Raw genomic sequence first — 20,931 nt, forward strand, 5'->3', positions numbered from 1 at the left:
CTGAGCTATAGCCTAGGTTAGCTTGTTCATGGGACCGTCATTGGTTATGAACATAGTCTAAAATATCGACGAAATATAGAGGATATTATCGTTTTTTTGGGTCATGGATATTTGGGAACATATCCATACACCTATCGTATAAATATTGACAATATCAACGATAATATCGATGTCGATAATTTCCCTCACACTTCAACAATATTTTATCAAAATATTGCTATAACTTTGAAAATATCAAAACTATCGATTAATGGAAGAAAAAAAAAACACACAAAGCACGCATGCCAAGGGGATTCGAACCCCTGCCATTTCACTCCTCCAATGCCTTAACCACCATGTTGCTTATGTTTTTGTGATAATACGCAAAGAGGAACTCTATGTGGCACTAAGTCCAAAAAAAATGTGGCACTAAGTCAATCATGTATCTTACCATGTAATGTATAAAGTGTAAAATATTATAGTAAATCATTATATGTAAATGATTATGGTGTGTTTAATCTTCTTACTACACTCACAATGTTTGTCAACTCGCTATAAAATCAACTTAAATCAGTTAAACTCATCATGCAATGCATTTCATTCCTTTTGTGTGTGTGTGTGTGTGTGTGTGTGTGTGTGTGTGTGTGTGTGATAAACTAATAAATAATTGACTAAATAAACATCCTACAAAGTTTCAATAAAAAATTCAAAGTTTTTCTTTTAATTTCCATGGTTTTTATTTAATTTTTATCGATATCGATAATATCCCGATATTTCCAAAGAAATTTTCATATTTTTAGAATAGCGATATTTCCGATACCATCGATATTTTAAACCTTGGTTATGAAGGAGGAGTGGCGTTCAAGAGTTTTTGTTTTTGTTTTTATTTTTTGGTAGTCAAAGTGTTCAATAGTGTCGAATGAATAAATTATTTTTTGAGTAATGATCGTCATGAAGTTTTTAATTATTTGGGTTGTTGTTCGCTTCATTGGTAATTAATAGAAAAATGGAAAGTTTGTTGGGTTAATTAATAGAATCATCAAGGATAAATTATGAAAAATCTTATTAAAGCATTGTTTCTCTTTCATAATAACAGTCCCGATCTCTTAGATTACAGAGGTCCAAGAGATTTGTGGTTACTCACCTTTGGATGTAAATTCAACGGTTTACTCACTCTTACACTCCTTTTAAAAAACTTTTTTGAACCGTTGGATAAATATTCAACGGTGAGTGATCACAATTTCTTGGACTCCTGTGATCCAAGAGACCGGGACTATTCATAATCATGTCATCATATAAATAAAAAACAAAGAGTTAATTATCGTTAAACTCATGAACATGTGTCACCATTTTTGAAGAGTAATAAAAGTACACCTTGGATTAAAATAGTGTGAAAAATGCTCTATAGTCTTAATTAATACAACAAAATTGTTTAATAATCTCAAAATAGTCTTTAAAAATTTTAATTTGAATACACCCCTTAAATTAATTATTTTCAAAAAGTTCGTGTTCTTAATTTACCGGAAGTAATTTATAGGGTAAATTGACAACCGCAACACGCACACGAGTGGTATACTTGCGGCGAGTTGAAAACCGCAAAACCCTCGCTTAAACCCTCACACCTTTTTCCCTCTCTGAAATCAAACTTCATCTTCTTCCTCTGCCGCCCAGATTCCTTCCAATATTTCTCTTTCTCTATCGTCGCCATGGCTGCCTCAGAGGTCTCTCCTTCTCTCTATCTATTTGTATATTATATGTATATACGGATTGTATTTGTGTTTTACTTTCAGTGGGTCGTGGTCGTATTATTGTGTTGAGTCGAATGGGGAAGCTCAATGAATTTGTGAATTATTACAAATTCGGAGCTTTTATCGCAGGTTCCGACGACGGCCGTGGATGCGATTAGGTTTGGCTTCTTCACCGACGAAGAGGTTCGGAAGCACAGCTTTGTGAAGGTTACCAGCCCAATTTTGTTCGATGACTCAACACACACGCCCGTGAATGGTGGGCTTTACGACAAGGCGATGGGCCCACTAGGGGATGAACGCGGCCAACTGTAATGCCACTTTTCATGCCCATTCTTTGCATTCTAAGCTCTCTGCACATTCGTTTCAATGGTTTCATGGATTTAATTTATACAGTTAAAACATATTATTTGTTTTGTTTTATTATTTATTATTTTAAAGGTTAGTGATTTACAGAGGTATGCTTATGTTTGACTAAATAGAGGCAAAACCGAACCACTTTATTTTGGAATGAGTATTCTACTCTCAGATATGTGTGGAAACTGTAATTTGGGACCAAGCCGATAATGATGATTTATTTGCTTAGTATTGTCCACTGTTTTCTTCTTGCATTGCCATGAATGGTCTCGGAGAATCAATAATATGGCATAGAATGAAGTTCTACAAAATCTTGTATGCCAGAACGTTAAACAAAATCTTGATACATTGTTAACTTATGACCTGTTAGAGAACACTAAGTTTTTTCACGAGAATGAAGTGTCTTTTTGGAATCTGTATTATTATCATATTGCTTATTCTTATTTTCTTAAATTCCATTTTTTGTAGTAATTTATAAGTGATTGATTTTGGTCAGTGCAGCTATCTAGTTCGAATCCTGATGTTTTGACTTATTGTTGATTGACTTAGTTGTTTATTTTTTTATGCAGTTGCCAAACGTGTGGTCAGACAGCATATACGTGCTCGGGTCATTGTGGTCATATTGACCTTGTTTTGCCAGCTTATAATCCCTTGCTGTTCAACATTCTCCACAAACTTCTACAAAGAACCTGTTTCTTCTGCTACCATTTCCGGACAAGCCGACAACATGTAATTGAACTTTGGTGAAATGAAATTAGCGTCTTCTGTAGCCCTTTGTGGTGTTCCCTTAATTTTATTGCTTTCAGAAGTTTTTTTCTTGATCACCTTATATCTTCTCTAACTTCTTTCCCCTTCTCTGTTGTGCTTCTTTCTTGTTTGATTAAGGTTGAGAAACATGTTTCCCAATTGAAACTCATAATGAAAGGTGATGTTCTTGGGGCTAAAAGGTTAGAGTCTGACTCACCTAGTGAATACTCAGACTGCAACGGGAGTGGTAATCACATAGACAATGATTCGAAGCAGCAAGGATGGACTTCTCTTCAGTTTACAGAGATAATGTCTGTTTTGGATAAGGCTTTGCCGACACATGGGAAAGAGTGCAAGAATTGCAAGGCTAAAAATCCCAAAATCAGTAAACCTACTTTTGGATGGTTCCAAATGGTATGGTCTTCCATACTCAGTAAATGGAACTATTAGAGAAATTATTAGTATCTGCTTTCATAGTTATTAAAAAGATATGCTTCCTTATTTTCTGTTGACTTTTAAACTTATGGTTAAGAAGTGGTGTATAAAATATTACTTCTGTAATTATTAGTATGTCTTGGCATTCATTTTCTTTGATGGTAAAAGTGAAAGGCAGTGGAACTCCAATATTTTGATGAATGTGTCAGCATAAGATTGTGCCAACTTGCTTACATAAGTCAATGTTTATGTGACCAAATTTTTCCGTAAGGTTTTTAGTAGGCATTTTGTTGTCCTTGGACGTTGGTAGACACTTCTTTCTCTTGTGCCTGTGGCTTCCTTTGTTTTTGTTGTTCATTAATAAAATTTTCTTCCTTCATGTTTGAAAGAAAAGTTTAGGAAGACTTCTGTAATAACTTTGTTGCATAGATAGAACATTGTTTGTGCTACTTGTCCAATAACTATTTCAAGGGATAATAACAGGAAGATTGGATGCCTTTTTATTGTCTATTGCATGTTTTTTAGGGTTCAATTTTTGTTTTATAGAGTTAATTTTATTTCATAAATACCATAAGGGTTTACTTCCCTCAGATTACATGTGCTTGATCATTCTTTTAGATACAGTTGGAGAATAACAATTGATTGGAAGAAAGATCAGAGAGGGAAGACACAACTGTATAACCAAATATCGGGAATGAATCAGAGAATAAGAGGTCACTACGTATTAATAATTCTAGGGGTACCAACTCGTATCCCAAATGTTTAAATCCCAACTGATGTTGCAGCATTTCATTTACTTGTATTTGGGCACACTGTGAACCCTCATTTATTTACAACCAGTAAGCAGCTGCCATGCTATGTGCCACATCAGTTGTATTAAAAAGTTGAGATAATAGCTGGTGCCTGTAGTACTATTCCTAACATATAGTGAATTTAGTGATGACTGATGAGGGGAGGAGATAACACTCAATTAATTGTGATCTTGTGTGAAAAACCAAAACATAGAGCGCAGCTAGCCATTGGAATTTATAATTAAAGCCTTTTTAAGTAAGTAGTTGTGGAGATAACTCCTTGAACATGAGTTTTCTTCTTTCTTTTCTGAAAAGTAAGAAACCTTTATTGACTCAGAACTCAAATCTTACTGACAGTGGCCAAGGAGTCAACTTCTATAGAATGTTTCAGATTTAACTCCCTCGCGCAAGATTTTTGGTGGGTTCCATCATTGAGGGTAAGTACGGAGTGCAACAGAATGTTGGGGGAATATACAGGGTTCTTTCGATATCCTTCGAAATATATCTTTGAGGGTTATTATTCTTCATTTATTCTGTTGTCTAAGTTTTGGAAGAAGTTTGTATGGAGAACCATATTTCTGTGCTTTGTTTCTTCGTTTAACTGATTGCTATAATATCTTCCATGGCTCCTTTGTCCCCTAGAATTTGACTGATAGGGAATTTCCAGATCCCATTCAGTTTCCGCTGTCTATAGGACGGAATTGGGTTATAGGATAGTTGGATTAATAATATATCTTTGATTCTAGTTAGGCCCAGCAAACATGTATTCATGATTCAGTTACAGGCCCTTTAAGATGATTTGGAAGGTTTCTTTCCAAAAAGGTGATTTGGAAGGTTGGTGTACCTCCTAAACTGTTGTTATTTCGTTAGTTTGGCAACCGATGAGAAAACTAATACTTGTGAGATACTCCAAGCCAGAAACCTCGTACCTCTCTCTCTCCTCATCCATGTTTCCTTGCGATGCCTATCGTGTAGATTAATTTGTATTAATTTATTGTTTTTGGCATTGCCTTTTCAATGTTTTCAATTCTGGTTAGGTTTCTGTTGGGTCTACAATTGTTTGGACTAGTGCGTCTTTGGCCTGAAAATTGCTATTCTTGTTAGTTGAGGATTTTTGGTCATTTCCGTGTTGGTGCTAATAAGGAGAGTAATTTTATAAAGATCGACAGTTTTAATATAGTTCTTAAGGTTGCTTGGATGAGGAGAAATAATAGGCTTTGAAGATAAGGTGGACTGGAGGAAGTGGATTTTCTAAGGAAAATAGTAGATTTTTTGTGGCACCTTTATGGGTTCAATGCCAGAGTCATCTTGGGGGGAGTTATGAACTTATTGTAATACGTTTCCTATAATTTTCTAGCTTTTGTGATTAACTAGAGATGGACCATCATTTCTGTATCTTATTTTTCTTTTTCAATAAAAATTTGTGTTTCCTATAAAAAAAGGTAGTTTATTCTTCTGATTTAAAAAAAGGGAAAAAGCAAAAAAGTTTGTGCTTTCACACAGATATTGAGTACTTGTTAGTTTTACTTTTCTATATATAGATGTAAGAAGATATCTGCCCATCTATATTTCTTTTTTGTCTTTAAAAACATGGACAAGTCTATAACCTTTATTATAATATTAAGGGTCCTCAGCCTTGTAAGGTTTGGATTTGCAACTAATATTTCACCTTTATGGGTTGGTGGTTGTAGAGTGGCAATGACCATGCGAGAGAAAATGTCCTCAGAGGGTGCAACCTGGAGGGACCCTTGACTGGTCAAGATGAAGAGGCATCTATGCTTGAGGATGAGAATTTTAACAATGTTGCTACAAGAATGCAAAAAGGACAAGGGAGCAAAGTGCTCAGTGAATTCTTTAAGCAGAAAACTTCCTTGTCGGGAGATCTATTTCCAACAGAGGTATGTTCCTTGCCATTGTTAGCATGAAACTATGATACATGGATGAGATTAATGATTGTAATTGTTGTCATTGACTTGGGTCTATGCTATCCGGACCTTCAAAATAAAACTTATCCTTATTTTGAAGTGCTTTATAATTTTATCATTTCTTGCAGGTTAAAGAAATTATTAGGCTTCTGTGGGAAAATGAATCTCAACTCTGCTCTTTTATTAGTGATATCCAGTGCCAAGAAACTGGAACAAATGGAGGTCACTCTATGTTTTTCTTGGAGACTGTTCTTGTACCACCAATCAAATTCCGTCCTCCATCCAAGGGTGGTGATTCTGTATGTATATCTTACTTCAGGGACCCACTTTTGTGCTCTCTCTCTCTCTCTCTCTCTCTCTCTCTCTCTCTCTCTCTATATATATATATATATATATATATATATGCATAGACACTTATCTATATGTTTATTTATCCATCACATTAATATACTCCCTCATAGATGGATTCCGGTTACTGGGGGAGAGATCATTGGATTGTTTGGATTCCCTTTATTGCACTCTAGGCCCTTGTGATTGTAAGGTCCTTTGGTAACTGGATAGTTCAGTTGATGGATAGAATAATAATACCTTTCTCTGTCTATTTATCTATCTATAAAAGAGATAGTTTTGTGGTTCTCTATTGATAGACTTAGCACTCTTAAGCTCAAAACTTGTTTCTTCTTTTGACCAACCTTGCTAAAATATTGACCTTATATTTTTTTTCGATGGTTTGTTGTTTTCTGTACCACATATTGTATTATCATTGTGCCATTTTTTTTTATGGAACCCACTCTCAGTTATTTTTCTTCATCTAGAAAGGCTTCTTCTTTTCCGTTTTGAAGTATATAAGAATTATGAATTCTTTTTTAGTAAAAACTTGCTACAAGAGAACCACCCAAAGCCTTTACTAAATTTTTAGAAAAGGTTCTTTTATGGAATTGCATCTTGTTTGAGTTGTTCTAGATTTTTTGTTAATTTTTGTTTTACTTGGAGAGGTTATGGGGTAATGTGCTATGTCCCACCACCTTCTCTGAATTCTATTTGTTTGGTCGTGCTTTTACATTTTCTATGTTCTTGATGTATACAATGTTACCCTTTCTTGTTTGATGCTTCTTTTAGGTGATGGAGCATCCTCAAACCGTCTTATTAAGTAAGGTGCTGGAGGCAAATGTTTCTTTGAGCCAAACTCTTACCAACTTAGAGCACTCAAGGACAATTCGACGGTGGAGGGATCTTCAAGAGAGCATAAATGTGATGTTCAATAGCAAAACTGCTGCTGGTGAGTGAATGTGTATTTTGGATTCTCTCTGTTAAGACATAAATTTTGTGTTGTGTTCAAATATTTGGTTCTATAGTTCCTTTTTTTCCCTTTACATCTTTGCTTTCTGCTTGTTCCTTTTACCTTTTTATGTATAAAAAATCATTAAGAAAAGCACCCTTAATATTTTATTATTATTATTTTGAAATTCTTTGTATTCCTCTAATTATTCTTTGTAATACAATCAGTAAATTTCGTGTGCAGCATGCAGTAGAAGTGTTGAAAGAGAATCATAGATAGAAATTGGAGAACAATAATGATGCATAAAAAAAAAGAGATTGATAAGCCTGAAAAGTTCAAACATCAATTTGAAGCATATAAATGAAATTCGGATAGATTTGGACATCAGCTTCCCAAAACCTTACTATTTCCCATACCCACTCGAAAGCGACACCACACAACAAAAGAAAAAACCCTTTAGAAAAATCCATGGGCATCGACTTAAGTCTCTAGCCGCAATCTTGGGATCCCTGCCTTTTTCATGCAGTCTGAAATCTCCGCTGCCACTTTCCAAGCAAAGTTTTGTTCCTTTTCACTAATACTCACCCTTACACCTCCTTTTTCCTTAACTTGAGTCACCACATCCCATCTTATTAAGTAATCCCACCAAAAAAGTTTCTCATTAACCTCTCCAATCACTGTGCCACACCTCAAGGAATTTGAAAAAGTGATAGATATCAGATTGGGAAACTGCTCAACACCGATTTGATTAATTTCAGCCTCCCCCCCCGTTGACCAATAAGTTTTACTCCACCCCTCTAATCCTTTTTCCACTTTTTCCTCCACAAGGTTCCAAAAAGTGACTGCTCTCATGTTTACTAACTTGGAATCAGAGTGATTGTTGATGACCCCTGATTACCAGCAATGACATTACCACACCCTCAGCATGGATTCCCACTCCTGAAAAATCAGGAGTGTGATTGCTGATTTTATGTGGGCCCCACCCTTGTTTTGATTCCCAAATTATTATTAAACACTTGAATGACCTTGACTGGGAGTCCTATTTTTTTATGTTCTGAATGGCTTGCTCTTAATAAATGCAAGGTTATACTGTGTTGGATTTTATTTATTTCCACGACCACTCTCTTTGATGTTAGTATTCCATGGGTCTTAGATGGATTGTGTCCCTTTGTACGGTAATTGGTGCATTTATGTAGTGATCGCTATTTATTTGCAGGTTCTTACATATAATTATATCTTCGGTATGCTGGATTAGTTACTGCATGATCTTTGTCAATTATTCACCTGTCTGTAGAAGTTAAGCAATGACCCTTCTGTACTTAATTCTAGGTCAAGGTCAAAGAGATGCGGCTCCCGGAATATGTCAGTTGCTTGAGAAGAAGGAAGGCCTGTTCCGGCAGAAAATGATGGGCAAAAGGGTAAATTTTGCGTGCCGGTCTGTCATATCTCCGGATCCCTACTTAGCTGTTAATGAGATTGGGATTCCTCCATACTTTGCAACGAGATTAACATATCCTGAGGTAAGGGTTACTATTGGGCTCTATGGCTTCAATGGAGCGTCAATGTTGTTTTTTATTTTTAATGTCGATCTTCCTACAGAGAGTTACTCCGTGGAATGTTGACAAGTTGAGGAATGCTATTGTCAACGGTTCTGAAATCCATCCTGGAGCTACACAATATGTTGATAAATCTGGTCCCAAGATTTTGAGGCAAAACAGGAGAGAACGCATTTCAATATCAAGAAAATTACCTTCTTCAAAAGGGGCTGTCATGCAACATGGGAAGGGCTCTGATAATGACATTGAAAGTAAAATAGTGCATCGTCACTTGCGAGATGGGGACATTGTGCTTGTCAATCGACAGGTATTGATTCATTGACTTTATATGTATAATTCTCTACCCATATTTTGTGTTGAGGAGGTTTTAAGTTGTTTTGCTATCCAGGCTGATTGTCAACATTATGGTATGAAGCAGTTAGTACTGTGTTTGCCATACTAGTGGTAAATGGCTTATGCTGCTTGTCTTCTGTTTACTTGTAAAGAAAAGAAGTTTGGTATTTGTTGATTTGTCTACGTAAGGTGTAGATGCCTAAGTGTTGACCCAAAATAATGATTACATAATAGTTGAATGTTAGATCATATTTATTAAGTGGTTGCATGTGGGACTTTGTATGTGAATATTTAGATGACTGATCCAGTGCTCAAATGAATGCACAGGCTGTGCAACTCCACTTCTTGTTGCTTATGTTTTAACCTCGAAATGCTTCACTGAAGCTAAATGCACAGGCTGACAAACTTGAGATATGTGTTGGCATTAGCATAAAAATTAGGTTTTTATAATAGATAATGTTACTGTACCTATTTCAAAAGATTTTCTTTGGCATTGCACTAAGTGAAAATTGTTTTATTGATTCAAATTTTTGTTATGTATTAATATACTAATCTCAATAATATGATGTGGTGAAGTGGCTTCATTTGTACTTCAAATAATTTGTTAGGTTAACTTTTCTTTTCTTATAATTTGATTAACGTTTAGTTTTTTGGTTGAGTGCTTAGCTCATGTTTTTTTTCATTTTGCAGCCTACACTTCACAAACCCAGTATAATGGCGCATGTAGTTCGTGTATTGAAGGGGGAGAAAACAATTCGCATGCACTATGCTAATTGCAGGTTGATATATCACACACATACGCACATATATAAATCTTACATTTGTTTACATATTCACTACATGAACTATGATTCTTGAAATTTGTCTTTGGCTTGCACATGGTAATTTGTGATTTAATGTTGTGATTTCAGTACTTACAATGCTGATTTTGATGGTGATGAGATGAATGTTCATTTTCCGCAAGATGAAATTTCCCGTTCGGAAGCTTACAATATCGTAAATGCAAATAATCAGTACGTAAAGCCGACCAGTGGAGATCCCATAAGAGCCTTGATTCAGGTATCTAATAATTATAATAGTAATATGCCACTTAAAGATAATATTTAAGTTTTTTACGTGAAATATTTTGATCAACAATACCAATGCTTCTCTAAATAATTATTGCTGTTTTTTTTTTTTTACTTTTTTGAAAATTTCAGGATCATGTTATAAGTGCTGTCCTCCTTACAAAGAAGGATACATTTTTACGTTGGGATCAATTTAATCAGCTTCTTTACAGTTCTTGTGTTTCAGCCCGTGTGTCAGATGCTTTCTCTGGCAAACCAGATAAAAAAGTTTTCATGTTTAACTCTGAAGGCACAATGCAGCCCCTTCTTCCTGCAATTTGGAAACCAGAGCCCCTTTGGACAGGAAAGCAGGTTATTGTAAATTAACTCAGCTATTTTATATTTATAATCCAAACTAGGGGTCAAAATGTGTTTTCCGTTGAAAATCTGGATGACTTTCTCCTTGTTTGAAAGCATAACTATTTGTGATGTTCTTGGACGCTTACTACATTTATCTGTCTTTGCTTTGTTCTTTTTATTGATTGCTAATTTAACAATTGTGATTTTCCTGGACTTTTAAATTTAAAATGAAATTGTCTCCTTTGTGTAGGTCATCACTGCCTTGCTAAATCATATTACTAGAGGTTCTCCGCCAGTTACTGTTGAAAGAGATGCAAAAATCCCACGTGGTTTTTTTAATTGTAAAAATGTTGAAGGAGAAGATAAATCTGGTAAAGATGGACAACAAAAAAAGAGGAAACCAAGCAAAGAACAAGCAACTGATAAAGATAGCTCAAAGGAAAAAGAGGAGCCTGATGAGAACCATTTATTAATATATAGAAACAACTTAGTGCGCGGTGTGATTGACAAGGCTCAGTTTGGTGATTATGGTTTGGTCCATACAGTTCAGGAGTTCTATGGCTCAGATACTGCAGGAAAATTGCTTTCTGTATTGAGTCATTTATTTACCGTGTATTTGCAGGTTAGTTGGGTTCAGAATTTATTTTCACTGTTAATTATTTAATTCTATTTCTTGTTTGCCATAATTTTTTTAGCAACTTTGTAAACTTGCATTAAATTGTGCTATGGTTCAGATGCATGGGTTCACATGTGGGATTGATGATCTTTTGCTACTGGAAAGCAAAGACGCAAAAATGAAGGATCAACTAGAAAGTTGTGAAGATGTGGGTGAAAATGTTTACCGTGATTTTATCGAGGTCAAAGGTGTTAAGAGAAAAGGTATGCCATTTTCCAGAAAAGCTACTTAGTGAACATTGTTATGTCAACACACATATGTTGGTTGATGATTGTGAGGTCATTGTATGAATGATTTGGAAGCAATGTTTAGAGTGTGAACCCACAGCCCAAAAACGTCAGTTGACGTTTCAGTGTTTTCTATATCCTGTTATGGGGTGGAAGGTCTATATACTTGTTAGCGGTGGAAACCTGTGGTGAAAAATCTAATTTCCACAAGATGGGGACGAGTTGATATAAGAGTGTTAGCAATGATGGAAATACATTATGTTTGTTGGCATGGTGGCTGGCTTTGAAATTTTTTTGGGTTGTATATAGGCACTTGTGGGGCAGTGTTTTTATGGGACAATTCTGTAACTGTTTGGACCAAGGTCCAACGGTTATTAGCATAGAAGATTGCAACATGTAAGTAGGACATTTTCTATTAACTATTGTATTTTCATCCTGCTGCTAAAACGTGACATGGGGGCTGTAAGGTGCACCCTCTCTCTCTCTCTACATACATAAATATCAAGTAAAATCTCGATAAAACATGGGATATTGGAGTATTAACTTCAAAAAGAAAATTAGCATGCCATTGGATGTCTGAGACTCAGATAGAGTCTGCTAGGGTGAGAATTTCAATCTTACAAAAAAATTGGTTAAAATGGAGATGTATAATTTCTTACCTGTCTTTCTTTCTGAAGTTGTTACACTCATTTTGTTCCCTTCATTTCTTGATTCATTTGTCTTAATGCATGTTTGATGTCTTGATCAAATTTGCAGATCCAGTGGAACTGCAATTAAACATCGAAAATTTTATTCGGAGTAATGGAGAATCTGCCTTGGCATCCTTGGATAGGAGAATGATTAGTCAGCTTAATAATAAGACCTCCAATTCTGATGTGTTCAAACAATTATTGTTGAGGGGGTTATCAAAACCATCTGTTAAAAATTGTATCTATCTTATGACAACATCTGGGGCTAAAGGTAGTGTGGTAAGTTTCTGGAGTTTGCTTCTTACTTATTCATGCTCGGAGTTATGTGCAACATGATAGTGCACTATCAGATTACTAAGAGTGGTTATGCTTTTGACATTACTTCAACCAGATTTGTTTCTTATCACTGATACATATGTATTTTAGCAGAAATTTTGTAATACGTTCATTGGGTATACATACCTTAATATTTTATCAAGTTACAAAGTGTAGTGTGAAGTTGCATGTGATGTGTTCCATGTCAAAAGTAATAAAATATCTAAGTATATATTTTACTTACAAGTCGCAATAATAAATAAAGATTTCCTTTGTGAAATAAAGGCAATTCTTTATAGCTTCTACATGTATGGATTACCTGCATGTGTTATTTTCATCTTCCCTTTTTATGCTACATCATGATCATGCTTATTAAGATATGTTTGTTCTTATTATTGTTGTTGTTGTTATTTATATTATCAGTTTTACAGTTTATTTTATATTCGATACTCAACATCGGGTGCAAGGCACATGTTAGTATGCGAGTTATTGTATGACAGCTCTGCTAAAAATTTATATCTGATAGATTTTTGTAAAGTTTGACCCTTGGATACATATGGATTCTTGATGGATATGCAAGGGATACCAAAGGTGGTGTATTGTTTTTTTCAGAAAAAGGGGGGTTTCTGCTCTGGTTGAATTTAAAGATTTTTTAAAATTTTGAACTTTATTTTTGTTTAAGGAGATTTGGACAGAGAAACAAAACATGAATAAGAGAAGAAGGAAAAGGAAAAAATACATATATTATTAGATTGTTTTGTATCCTTACCATACCAATACCCTATTTTTTGGGGATTCGTTTAATTTCCCTTTGCATTGTATCATGTAAACCATTCCAGTGCAACAGTTTGATAGTTCTGATTTAATTTAAAAGTCTACATGTTACCATCTGTAAGCTACAAATTATTTGTTGTCAAATTTTGTTATAAAGTATTACTCAAGAAACTTTATAAATAGATATTTATATATATATATATATTTAATGTTGTTTAATGTTTTGATTAGGCTAATCTCCAACAAATAACTTCATATTTGGGTCAGCAAGAGCTAGAAGGCAAACGGGTCCCTCAAATGATTTCTGGAAAGACCTTACCGTGCTTTCCCCCATGGGATTGGTCATCTCGAGCAGGAGGCTTTATCATTGATCGTTTTCTTACTGGTCTTCATCCTCAGGAGTACTATTTCCATTGCATGGCTGGCCGTGAAGGGTAATTTAAACTTCTTTCTCCACCCTGTCTAAGTTGTCTTTGGTGGAAATCATCAGCCTTTATGTTTTTCCCTAAGCAATATTTTGTCGTGCAAGAATATAAGATATGCTTTTTTTCTTTACTAGTTTCTTTTTTCTTTGTTTTTCTTTATGGAAGTTGCAAGCTTTATGTCACAGCATCTGTACCTGTCAGGCTGTTGTGCAGCTGTATTGCTTGAAATATCATAGTGCTGGTGGATAAGAAGGTTTAAACTGTGGTTTTTTGTCATAGTCTTGGTTGCATGTTTTGAGTTTCTAGATCTCAAGCAAGCAATGGAGCCTCCTAGTTTAAGTTGAGTTATGACTCAGTAACTGAGACTTGCTTTTCCCTTGGGGAAGTGAAACGAAAGATCAAGGTTGGAAAAATAAAAACACTCATCACATAATATTAAAAAGAGAATTATTTGATTTCATGTTTATTGGACCATGTTTTTCATATGTAACGAGATTCTGTAAACCCCTTCCACCAACTTAATTAACAAGTCACAATAAACATTTAGGGGGTGTAGAGAGCATTTTGGGAGGTGTCAATAGAATTCACCATGCAAGTAATATGTAACCAAGGGACACTCTTGTACTTTGCATACTGGGATGGCACTCCATTTGCTTTAAAATACAGATAAAGGATTTACATAGATATAAAATATAAAATATTTAAAAAAAACCTCTCGTCCCACTTCCTCAGTTCCCCACCCTAGCAGACTTTTGGGGAGGAAAGAAATCCCTATAGTCCATAAGTTCTAACCATCAATCAACTGCTGTGTCTACTCTAATTTTATAATGTAGTGTTGGTTTGGGTCAGTGCTATGGTTTTACAGTAATTTCTGAGAGGTACATTGGATTGTAGTATTGCTGGATTGATTGTATTAGTGTGCCACAACGCCTTTAAGAATTATTTCTTGTACTTCATCTTTTCAATCTTCATAGTAGAAAGGGACAATTAATAGCTGAGCATGACTAAATCTTCCTCCGTTCTACAATATAATGTTTTTGAGATAGATTTAGAGTTTGGATGTAACATTTCAACCAATTTTTGCTTGCTGTTAGTTTTCATTTTATAATTTGTTGTTTTAATTATATATTGTTCTTGTGTGGCGATGTGCATGCTTGATTATGTTGTACCGTAATAGATGGAGCCCAGGAAAGAGTTAAATCCTTTGAATAAATAAGCTTGTTGCTTATGAGCAGGCCCAAGTCTGTACAAGTTCGTCTTGCATTTGGGTTACCTGGATCATATATTTGAAATTTTTTAGAGAAGCTCAGTAGTTTATCCTTTTTAGGAATAGCCTTTCAGATTAAAATTTTCAAACATATTTGTCACAACAGAAAATCACTATTATGCTTACATGGAGTGTTTTTGCGCACTTGTGTGCCATCATGTTGTTATTGTGGGATGATCAAAAATATTTTCTTTTCTTTACCTGGTCAAACAAATAAAGCCAATGGTATATTGTATCCTTAGCAACCATTTCACTGATTTTTTTTTTTTGTTTAACTACAATCTTCATACTGCTAGGTTGGTTGATACAGCTGTCAAAACATCTCGTAGTGGATACTTGCAAAGATGCATAATAAAAAATCTTGAGTGCCTAAAAGTTTCTTATGACAATACCGTTCGTGATGCTGATGGTTCCATTATTCAATTTCGTTATGGAGAAGATGGCATTGATGTCCATATGACGAGCTTTATTCAAAAGTTTGAATCTCTGATAGCTGTAAGGACTTCTTTTTGGTTTTCTGAATATGAATTCCTTGCAAAACCATTTTTCAATAATTTATTTACTTCCTAATGTTTATTCTTCTCAGAATAAAGAAATGTTTCACAAGAAAGGTCGTCGTCAAATGGATAAATTAAATCCTTATATTAAAGACTTGCCTTTGGCTCTTAAAGAAAAAGCAGAGAAGTTTGTGCATAATTTGGCATTGAAAGAGAAAGATCATAACTTCCAAGAGGATTTCTTGAAGTTAATGGAGCACAAATACCTTTGTAGTCTTGCTCAACCTGGAGAACCAGTTGGTGTTCTTGCCGGTCAGTCTGTAGGAGAACCGTCAACACAGATGACGTGAGTTTTCATTCTACTTTTCTCATATTGTTTTAAATGTTCATTTCTTGCTATTTATGTCTGCCCTTGGTTACATCTCAAGATGCAAGGGTTAGGCTGGGAACAACGTAGGTTTTCAGGTTGAATTTTTGAAAAAAAGGGGGAAACAGGGACATAATTAAGTTCTCGGAGGATGCATGTTTGGGAGAGTTGTCTGGAAAATGTGTGTTCTAGACTCTATAACTTCTCTAGGTTTCACAACATGGCTAATAGGCTTGTTGCCTCTACTGTCTTACTATTGAACTATGACTTTGGCCTTAGAAGGAACTTGTGTGAAGCTGAGATGATGGCTACTGTCTTCACTAATTTTTTTCTTTCAGAAATTGCTTGGTTCCACTCTTCCAGGGCTAAAGTCAGGAAAACGACAAGTAGAACCCTCAGGAAGTTTCCCCAGTAAATCTAAATGTTGTTTTTTAAGCAACACTGTTGCAGTGTAGGCTTTTTCAACCATAAGGATCGATTTGGATTGTAAGAGTTCCCTCCAAGGTGAACATCTTTACTTGGCAAGTGTCTCATGGCATGGTCCATACTTGTGATATGGTTCACGGAAATAGATCAAACAGTTGCCTTTTCTGCCAACGGTGCATATTGTAAAATAAGGATTTAAAATCTGTGGATCATGTTTTCACATTTTGTGATTTTGTGTCCGTGGTTGAAGTTGTTTAGTTAGCCAGAAGTAGCTTAGTAATTTCTTGGACTTTTGTTCTCTTCTTTATGAGGAGGGATGAAGGTCAAAGTTATGTGGAGTTGCATGGTTTTCGCTGTGCTCTAGGTGGTTTGGCTGGAGAGAAATTAGATGGACTTTTGAAGACTGGCAATGAGACTTAGGAGTTTTGGTCCGTACTTTGAGCATCTGTTTCTGCATAACGCAGGAGTTTATCTTTCACAGACATGATGACCAAAAAAAATCTTTCAGATTTTTGGTTAAAATGGAAAGTCGCTATGTTTTAGGTGTTGTGTTGTGGTTGAATCTGTTTTAGCATGGCCAATTAGCAGAAATCGCCAAAACTTGTAAGTTTTAGTTAAGAACTTGGAAAAACGTTTACTTATTTTTAGCCAATGCATAAAACAAAAAATTATTCATTTTTCTTGCTGCTTTTATGGAACATTTATTATTTTTTAAATTTTGTTATTTGCTTTCTGAATAAATGGTTTGGTAGGGTTGGATTGTTGATCAGGTAGGATTAAAAATTTTAGGTTGAGGTTGATTACTTTAGAATGTAGAATCGTCATTTTGGAGCTTAGGGTTTAGTGCTCAGCTGCCAAAACTGAAACAGAAAGCAAATTCAGTGAGTGACATAAATGTAATACCTACATAGTTACTTTTGGATTTTATTCTAGCATGGCCCGGTATTGTGGGCTATGGATTTAGGATTTAAGGCTTTAGCTAAATCCTAGAATCTAAGCCCTCCCCAAACCCTGAACAGAATCTAAAATTAATTTTATTAAGGCTGTGGATTGTGATTAGTAGTGAAGTGTATTACTTTTTATTTCAGCGATTTACAGTTTAAAGTGTAACTCTTACTAAGTTACGATGAGTTTATGAGGATTTAGAATGGGTCCTAAAAGACGTGGACAAATTGATTTAGTCTCCTTAAATACATGGACAAATTGATTTAGTCTCCTAAAAGACATGGACAAATAAAATAATTGGAAGATTAGAAGATGCTAATTTTTTTGCTAAAGGGAGCTGCTCTTTGGAGTCTATTGCTAAAAACCCTTTTAGCATTAGCTAGCTTTTGTCTTTCTCCTTCGCAGTTCTCTTTGAACTGGCCATCAGGTCCACTTTCTTTCTAATCGTATATTTTTCTGCTTTATAAGATCTCTCTTTTTCAAACAGAAAAAAAGATGTAAAAATTTATCTCTTCTCTCTTATTTTTGGTACAACCAATTGCATTTGGTATGTGCTTTGTTTTTGTATTTAGGCGAGCATTATTTTTGGTTATATTAATATGTATCCTGCCATATGGTCATTGCTATCTTTTTCAGACTGAATACTTTCCATCTTGCGGGACGAGGTGAAATGAATGTGACCCTTGGAATCCCACGCCTCCAAGAGATCTTGATGACTGCTGCAAATGATATTAAGACGCCAGTTATGACATGCCCATTGCAAAAGGGGAGATCGAAGTGAGTCTTTAATTGGTTGTTGTGATATACTTTTGCTCTTTCTTTTTGGGTGGGTATGTTAGTAGACAACTGAACATACTGTACATTTAATATTTTGTTATAAGTCTTTAAGTAATCCTTGCAACAGTACGGATTTATTGTTTCAAAATTTCAAAGAGAATGCTCTGAGCTATTGAATAATCTTATTTTCACATAAGGCTCTGGTTCATAGTTAAAGTGAGGGTAGGGTTGATGTAAGGGTTTATTCTGCCTCAATTGAATGCAACTTTGCGTGCAAAGCTTTCCTTGCTGATAACCAATACCTAGTGTTTATTGATGTCCAATTGCTTTTTTGTAAGTTCGCTCTCAATGACAGAGCTTATGTATTTCATAGTTTTAAATATTGCTAAACCCTGCTGAGCATGTGTTATCTGATGTTTGTCCTCTAGTATTTTGTTACTTGGACATTTTATGGAATGTAGGGCCACCGTGTTTTATGTTTATAGACTTAGAAATACTCTATTTGTTATATGCAGGGAGGAAGCTCAGGAGCTAGCTGATAAGTTGAAGAAGATCACTGTGGCAGACATAATCGAGAGTATGAAAGTAACCTTTGTGCCATTTTTCATTCAGGATGGTCAAACTTGCCGTATTTATAAGCTTGAGATGACACTCCACGTACCTGAACATCTTCGAACCATCATTGAATATTCATCAGAAGATTGGGAGGAAATCCTAGAGATTGTGTTTGTTAGGGAGTTGGAAGACGCCATACAAAATCATATTCTTTTGCTTTCTAAAATTAGTGGTATTAAAAATTTCACGCCTGATTCACAACCAAAGGCATCAAATGAGACAGATGAAAATCTTTCTGAAAAAAGATCTCAACGTGAGGAAGAAGATGATGACAATGGTGGTGCAGATGATGGTGAACATGGTGAAGGGGTCGAGGATTTTGGTCTGGATGCCCATAAGCGAAAGCTACAAGCTACAGATGAGATGGATTATGAAGACGGCTGTGATGATGAAGTGAGAGAGGCAGACTTGTCAGATGGAGATGAAAGTGAAATTGATGAGGAGGAAAATGAAGTTGAAATTGGTAAGGATGGTGAAATTGGGGTTATTGATGCTAGTGATGAAATGCCTGGAAGTCCTTTAGAAGAAGCTGGGGACCTAGCTAAGCCCAAGTCAAAGGAGAAAAAGACCAAATCAGGATCCCAAATTAGAAAGAAAAGGAAGGTCCGAGCAGAGATGGTAAAAAAGGAGACTGACAGGGCAATTTTTGTGTCAGCAAAGGGGTTCCACTTCGAGGTCCATTTTAGATTTACCGACAATGAGCCTCATATTTTGCTGTCTCAGGTACTTTTAGTTTTACTCATTATCACACTTCTGCTCTTATTTATTTCCTTGGCAAGTTAGCCCACGCATCACTCGGCATTTCTCCTTCTTACAAGCTATTATGGGTCAGAAGCTTCATAAAAATAAATAAAAACTATAGGGAAAATGAAAACAGCACAATAAAAAGCATGCCCAAAACCGCCGTTAACTTACGAGTATAATTAGATTCATGTGGCGTTTTATATTTTTGTTACTATGCAGGTGTTCATTATATATTTTATTACTATACATTCTCTTTCAGCCCTGTGTTGAAAATTGTTTGAATTATGTTATGCAGATTGCTCAGAAGACAGCCCAGAAGGTTTATATTCAGAGATCTGGAAAGGTTGCTGACTGTAAACAAATTACATGCGATGAAAATCAAGTCCTCTGCTTTGGGAAGGATCCTGAAAATAAACAAAGTTTTTCATCCAAGGAAAAAAAGGAGATGCCAGCTCTGCAAACTACTGGAATTGATTTCGGTACATTTTGGCAACTGCAAGATGTTCTTGATGTCAGGTATATTTATTCCAATAACATACATGCTATGCTGAACACTTACGGAGTAGAAGCCGCCAGGGAAACTATCATCCGAGAAATAAATAATGTTTTCAAGTCTTACGGAATATCCGTCAACATTAGGCATCTTACACTAATAGCTGACTTTATGACTCATGCTGGTGGTTATCGTCCATTGAATCGATTCGGAGGCATCGTAGAGTCGATATCTCCGTTTAATAAAATGACTTTTGAGACAGCTTCCAAGTTCATTGTTGAAGCAGCATATCATGGGCAGGTGGATCGCTTGGAAACCCCATCCGCTAGGATCTGTCTTGGATTGCCAGTAAATGTGGGTACTGGATGTTTTGATTTGATGCACAGGATGGAGGTTGAATGCACACGGAGATAGAGATATATATATGAGATTTTTACATATTTTGGGCCAATTGCAGCCCTTTATTTGTATTTCACTTACATGAGTTCTTTTCTCTTTTTTCGTTAAGCATGTAATGTCCAAGGTCTGTTTTAATAACGCAGGTCTGATCATTGCAAATTGATGATATTTACTGAGTTGATTTATCAACACCCAATCACACTTTTAGGAAAATGGCCATTAAAACCCTGTGTGAAAGGACTCAAATACCCAAAACTACAAACAATGATATTTCTTAGACCTTTCAATAACTAACTAAAAATGTAAAGTTGAAATTCTATAGAAAAAGACTTTAATGACCAAAATGGTCTCCTAACTATTGTTCCAATATCATTTTGGTCCATCAATTAAAATTTTCATTTCAATGGTTCTCAACTCTTCATTTGGTATCAAAACAGTCTTACTGTCAAAGTCTCTCAAATATTTTGTTAAATTGAGGGGAAAAAAGTAAAATATTATTTAAAAAATTAAAAACTGAAATGCCCAAATATCTAAAATCCAAAAAAATAAAAATAAAAATCTGACTTTCCCTTCCTTAGGCCATCTCCAGCGCTTCAGGCTGGCCCAGGCAAAAGGCAGGAGCAAGCCCGAGTCCACCTCCAGCGCGACCAAACCAGCCGGGGCAACAGGCGGGCCCCACGAAACCGGGCAGGCCCAAGGGCAAAAATCGCCTGGGCTTGAGCCTGAGATAAGTGACGTCAGC

The 20,931-nt window shown here is 35.5% G+C and overlaps 1 protein-coding gene across 5 annotated transcripts; it reads left to right on the plus strand.

The window, feature by feature from the left end:
* The first annotated feature begins 1,560 nt into the window (after window positions 1–1,560).
* On the plus strand, window positions 1,561–20,376 carry LOC117634254 (DNA-directed RNA polymerase I subunit 1). 5 transcript variants are annotated; one of them, XM_034368256.1, is made up of 21 exons: window positions 1,561–1,700; window positions 1,857–2,035; window positions 2,651–2,810; window positions 2,967–3,242; window positions 5,746–5,952; window positions 6,108–6,278; window positions 7,099–7,258; window positions 8,588–8,778; window positions 8,858–9,121; window positions 9,838–9,926; window positions 10,059–10,206; window positions 10,347–10,565; window positions 10,804–11,175; window positions 11,288–11,432; window positions 12,213–12,424; window positions 13,466–13,668; window positions 15,223–15,421; window positions 15,513–15,769; window positions 17,798–17,938; window positions 18,454–19,276; window positions 19,593–20,376. In XM_034368256.1, exons 1-21 carry the CDS (start codon window positions 1,686–1,688, stop codon window positions 20,202–20,204), a joined length of 5,043 nt encoding a protein of 1,680 aa, XP_034224147.1. In that variant the 5' UTR covers window positions 1,561–1,685; the 3' UTR covers window positions 20,205–20,376. The 5 variants fall into 5 exon arrangements, with proteins under 5 accessions (XP_034224147.1, XP_034224148.1, XP_034224149.1 ...); XM_034368257.1 differs by lacking the exon at window positions 10,347–10,565; XM_034368258.1 differs by lacking the exon at window positions 1,857–2,035.
* The last annotated feature ends 555 nt before the right edge of the window (window positions 20,377–20,931 follow it).

Source organism: Prunus dulcis, chromosome 7 (genome assembly GCF_902201215.1).
Source record: "Prunus dulcis chromosome 7, ALMONDv2, whole genome shotgun sequence".
Taxonomy (NCBI): domain Eukaryota; kingdom Viridiplantae; phylum Streptophyta; class Magnoliopsida; order Rosales; family Rosaceae; genus Prunus; species Prunus dulcis.

Coding starts and splice junctions, on each gene's coding strand:
- LOC117634254 (XM_034368256.1), top strand. Junction 11,176..11,287: donor TATTTACCGTGTATTTGCAG/GTTAGTTGGGTT, acceptor GCTATGGTTCAG/ATGCATGGGTTCACATGTGG. Junction 15,770..17,797: donor GAACCGTCAACACAGATGAC/GTGAGTTTTCAT, acceptor TATCTTTTTCAG/ACTGAATACTTTCCATCTTG.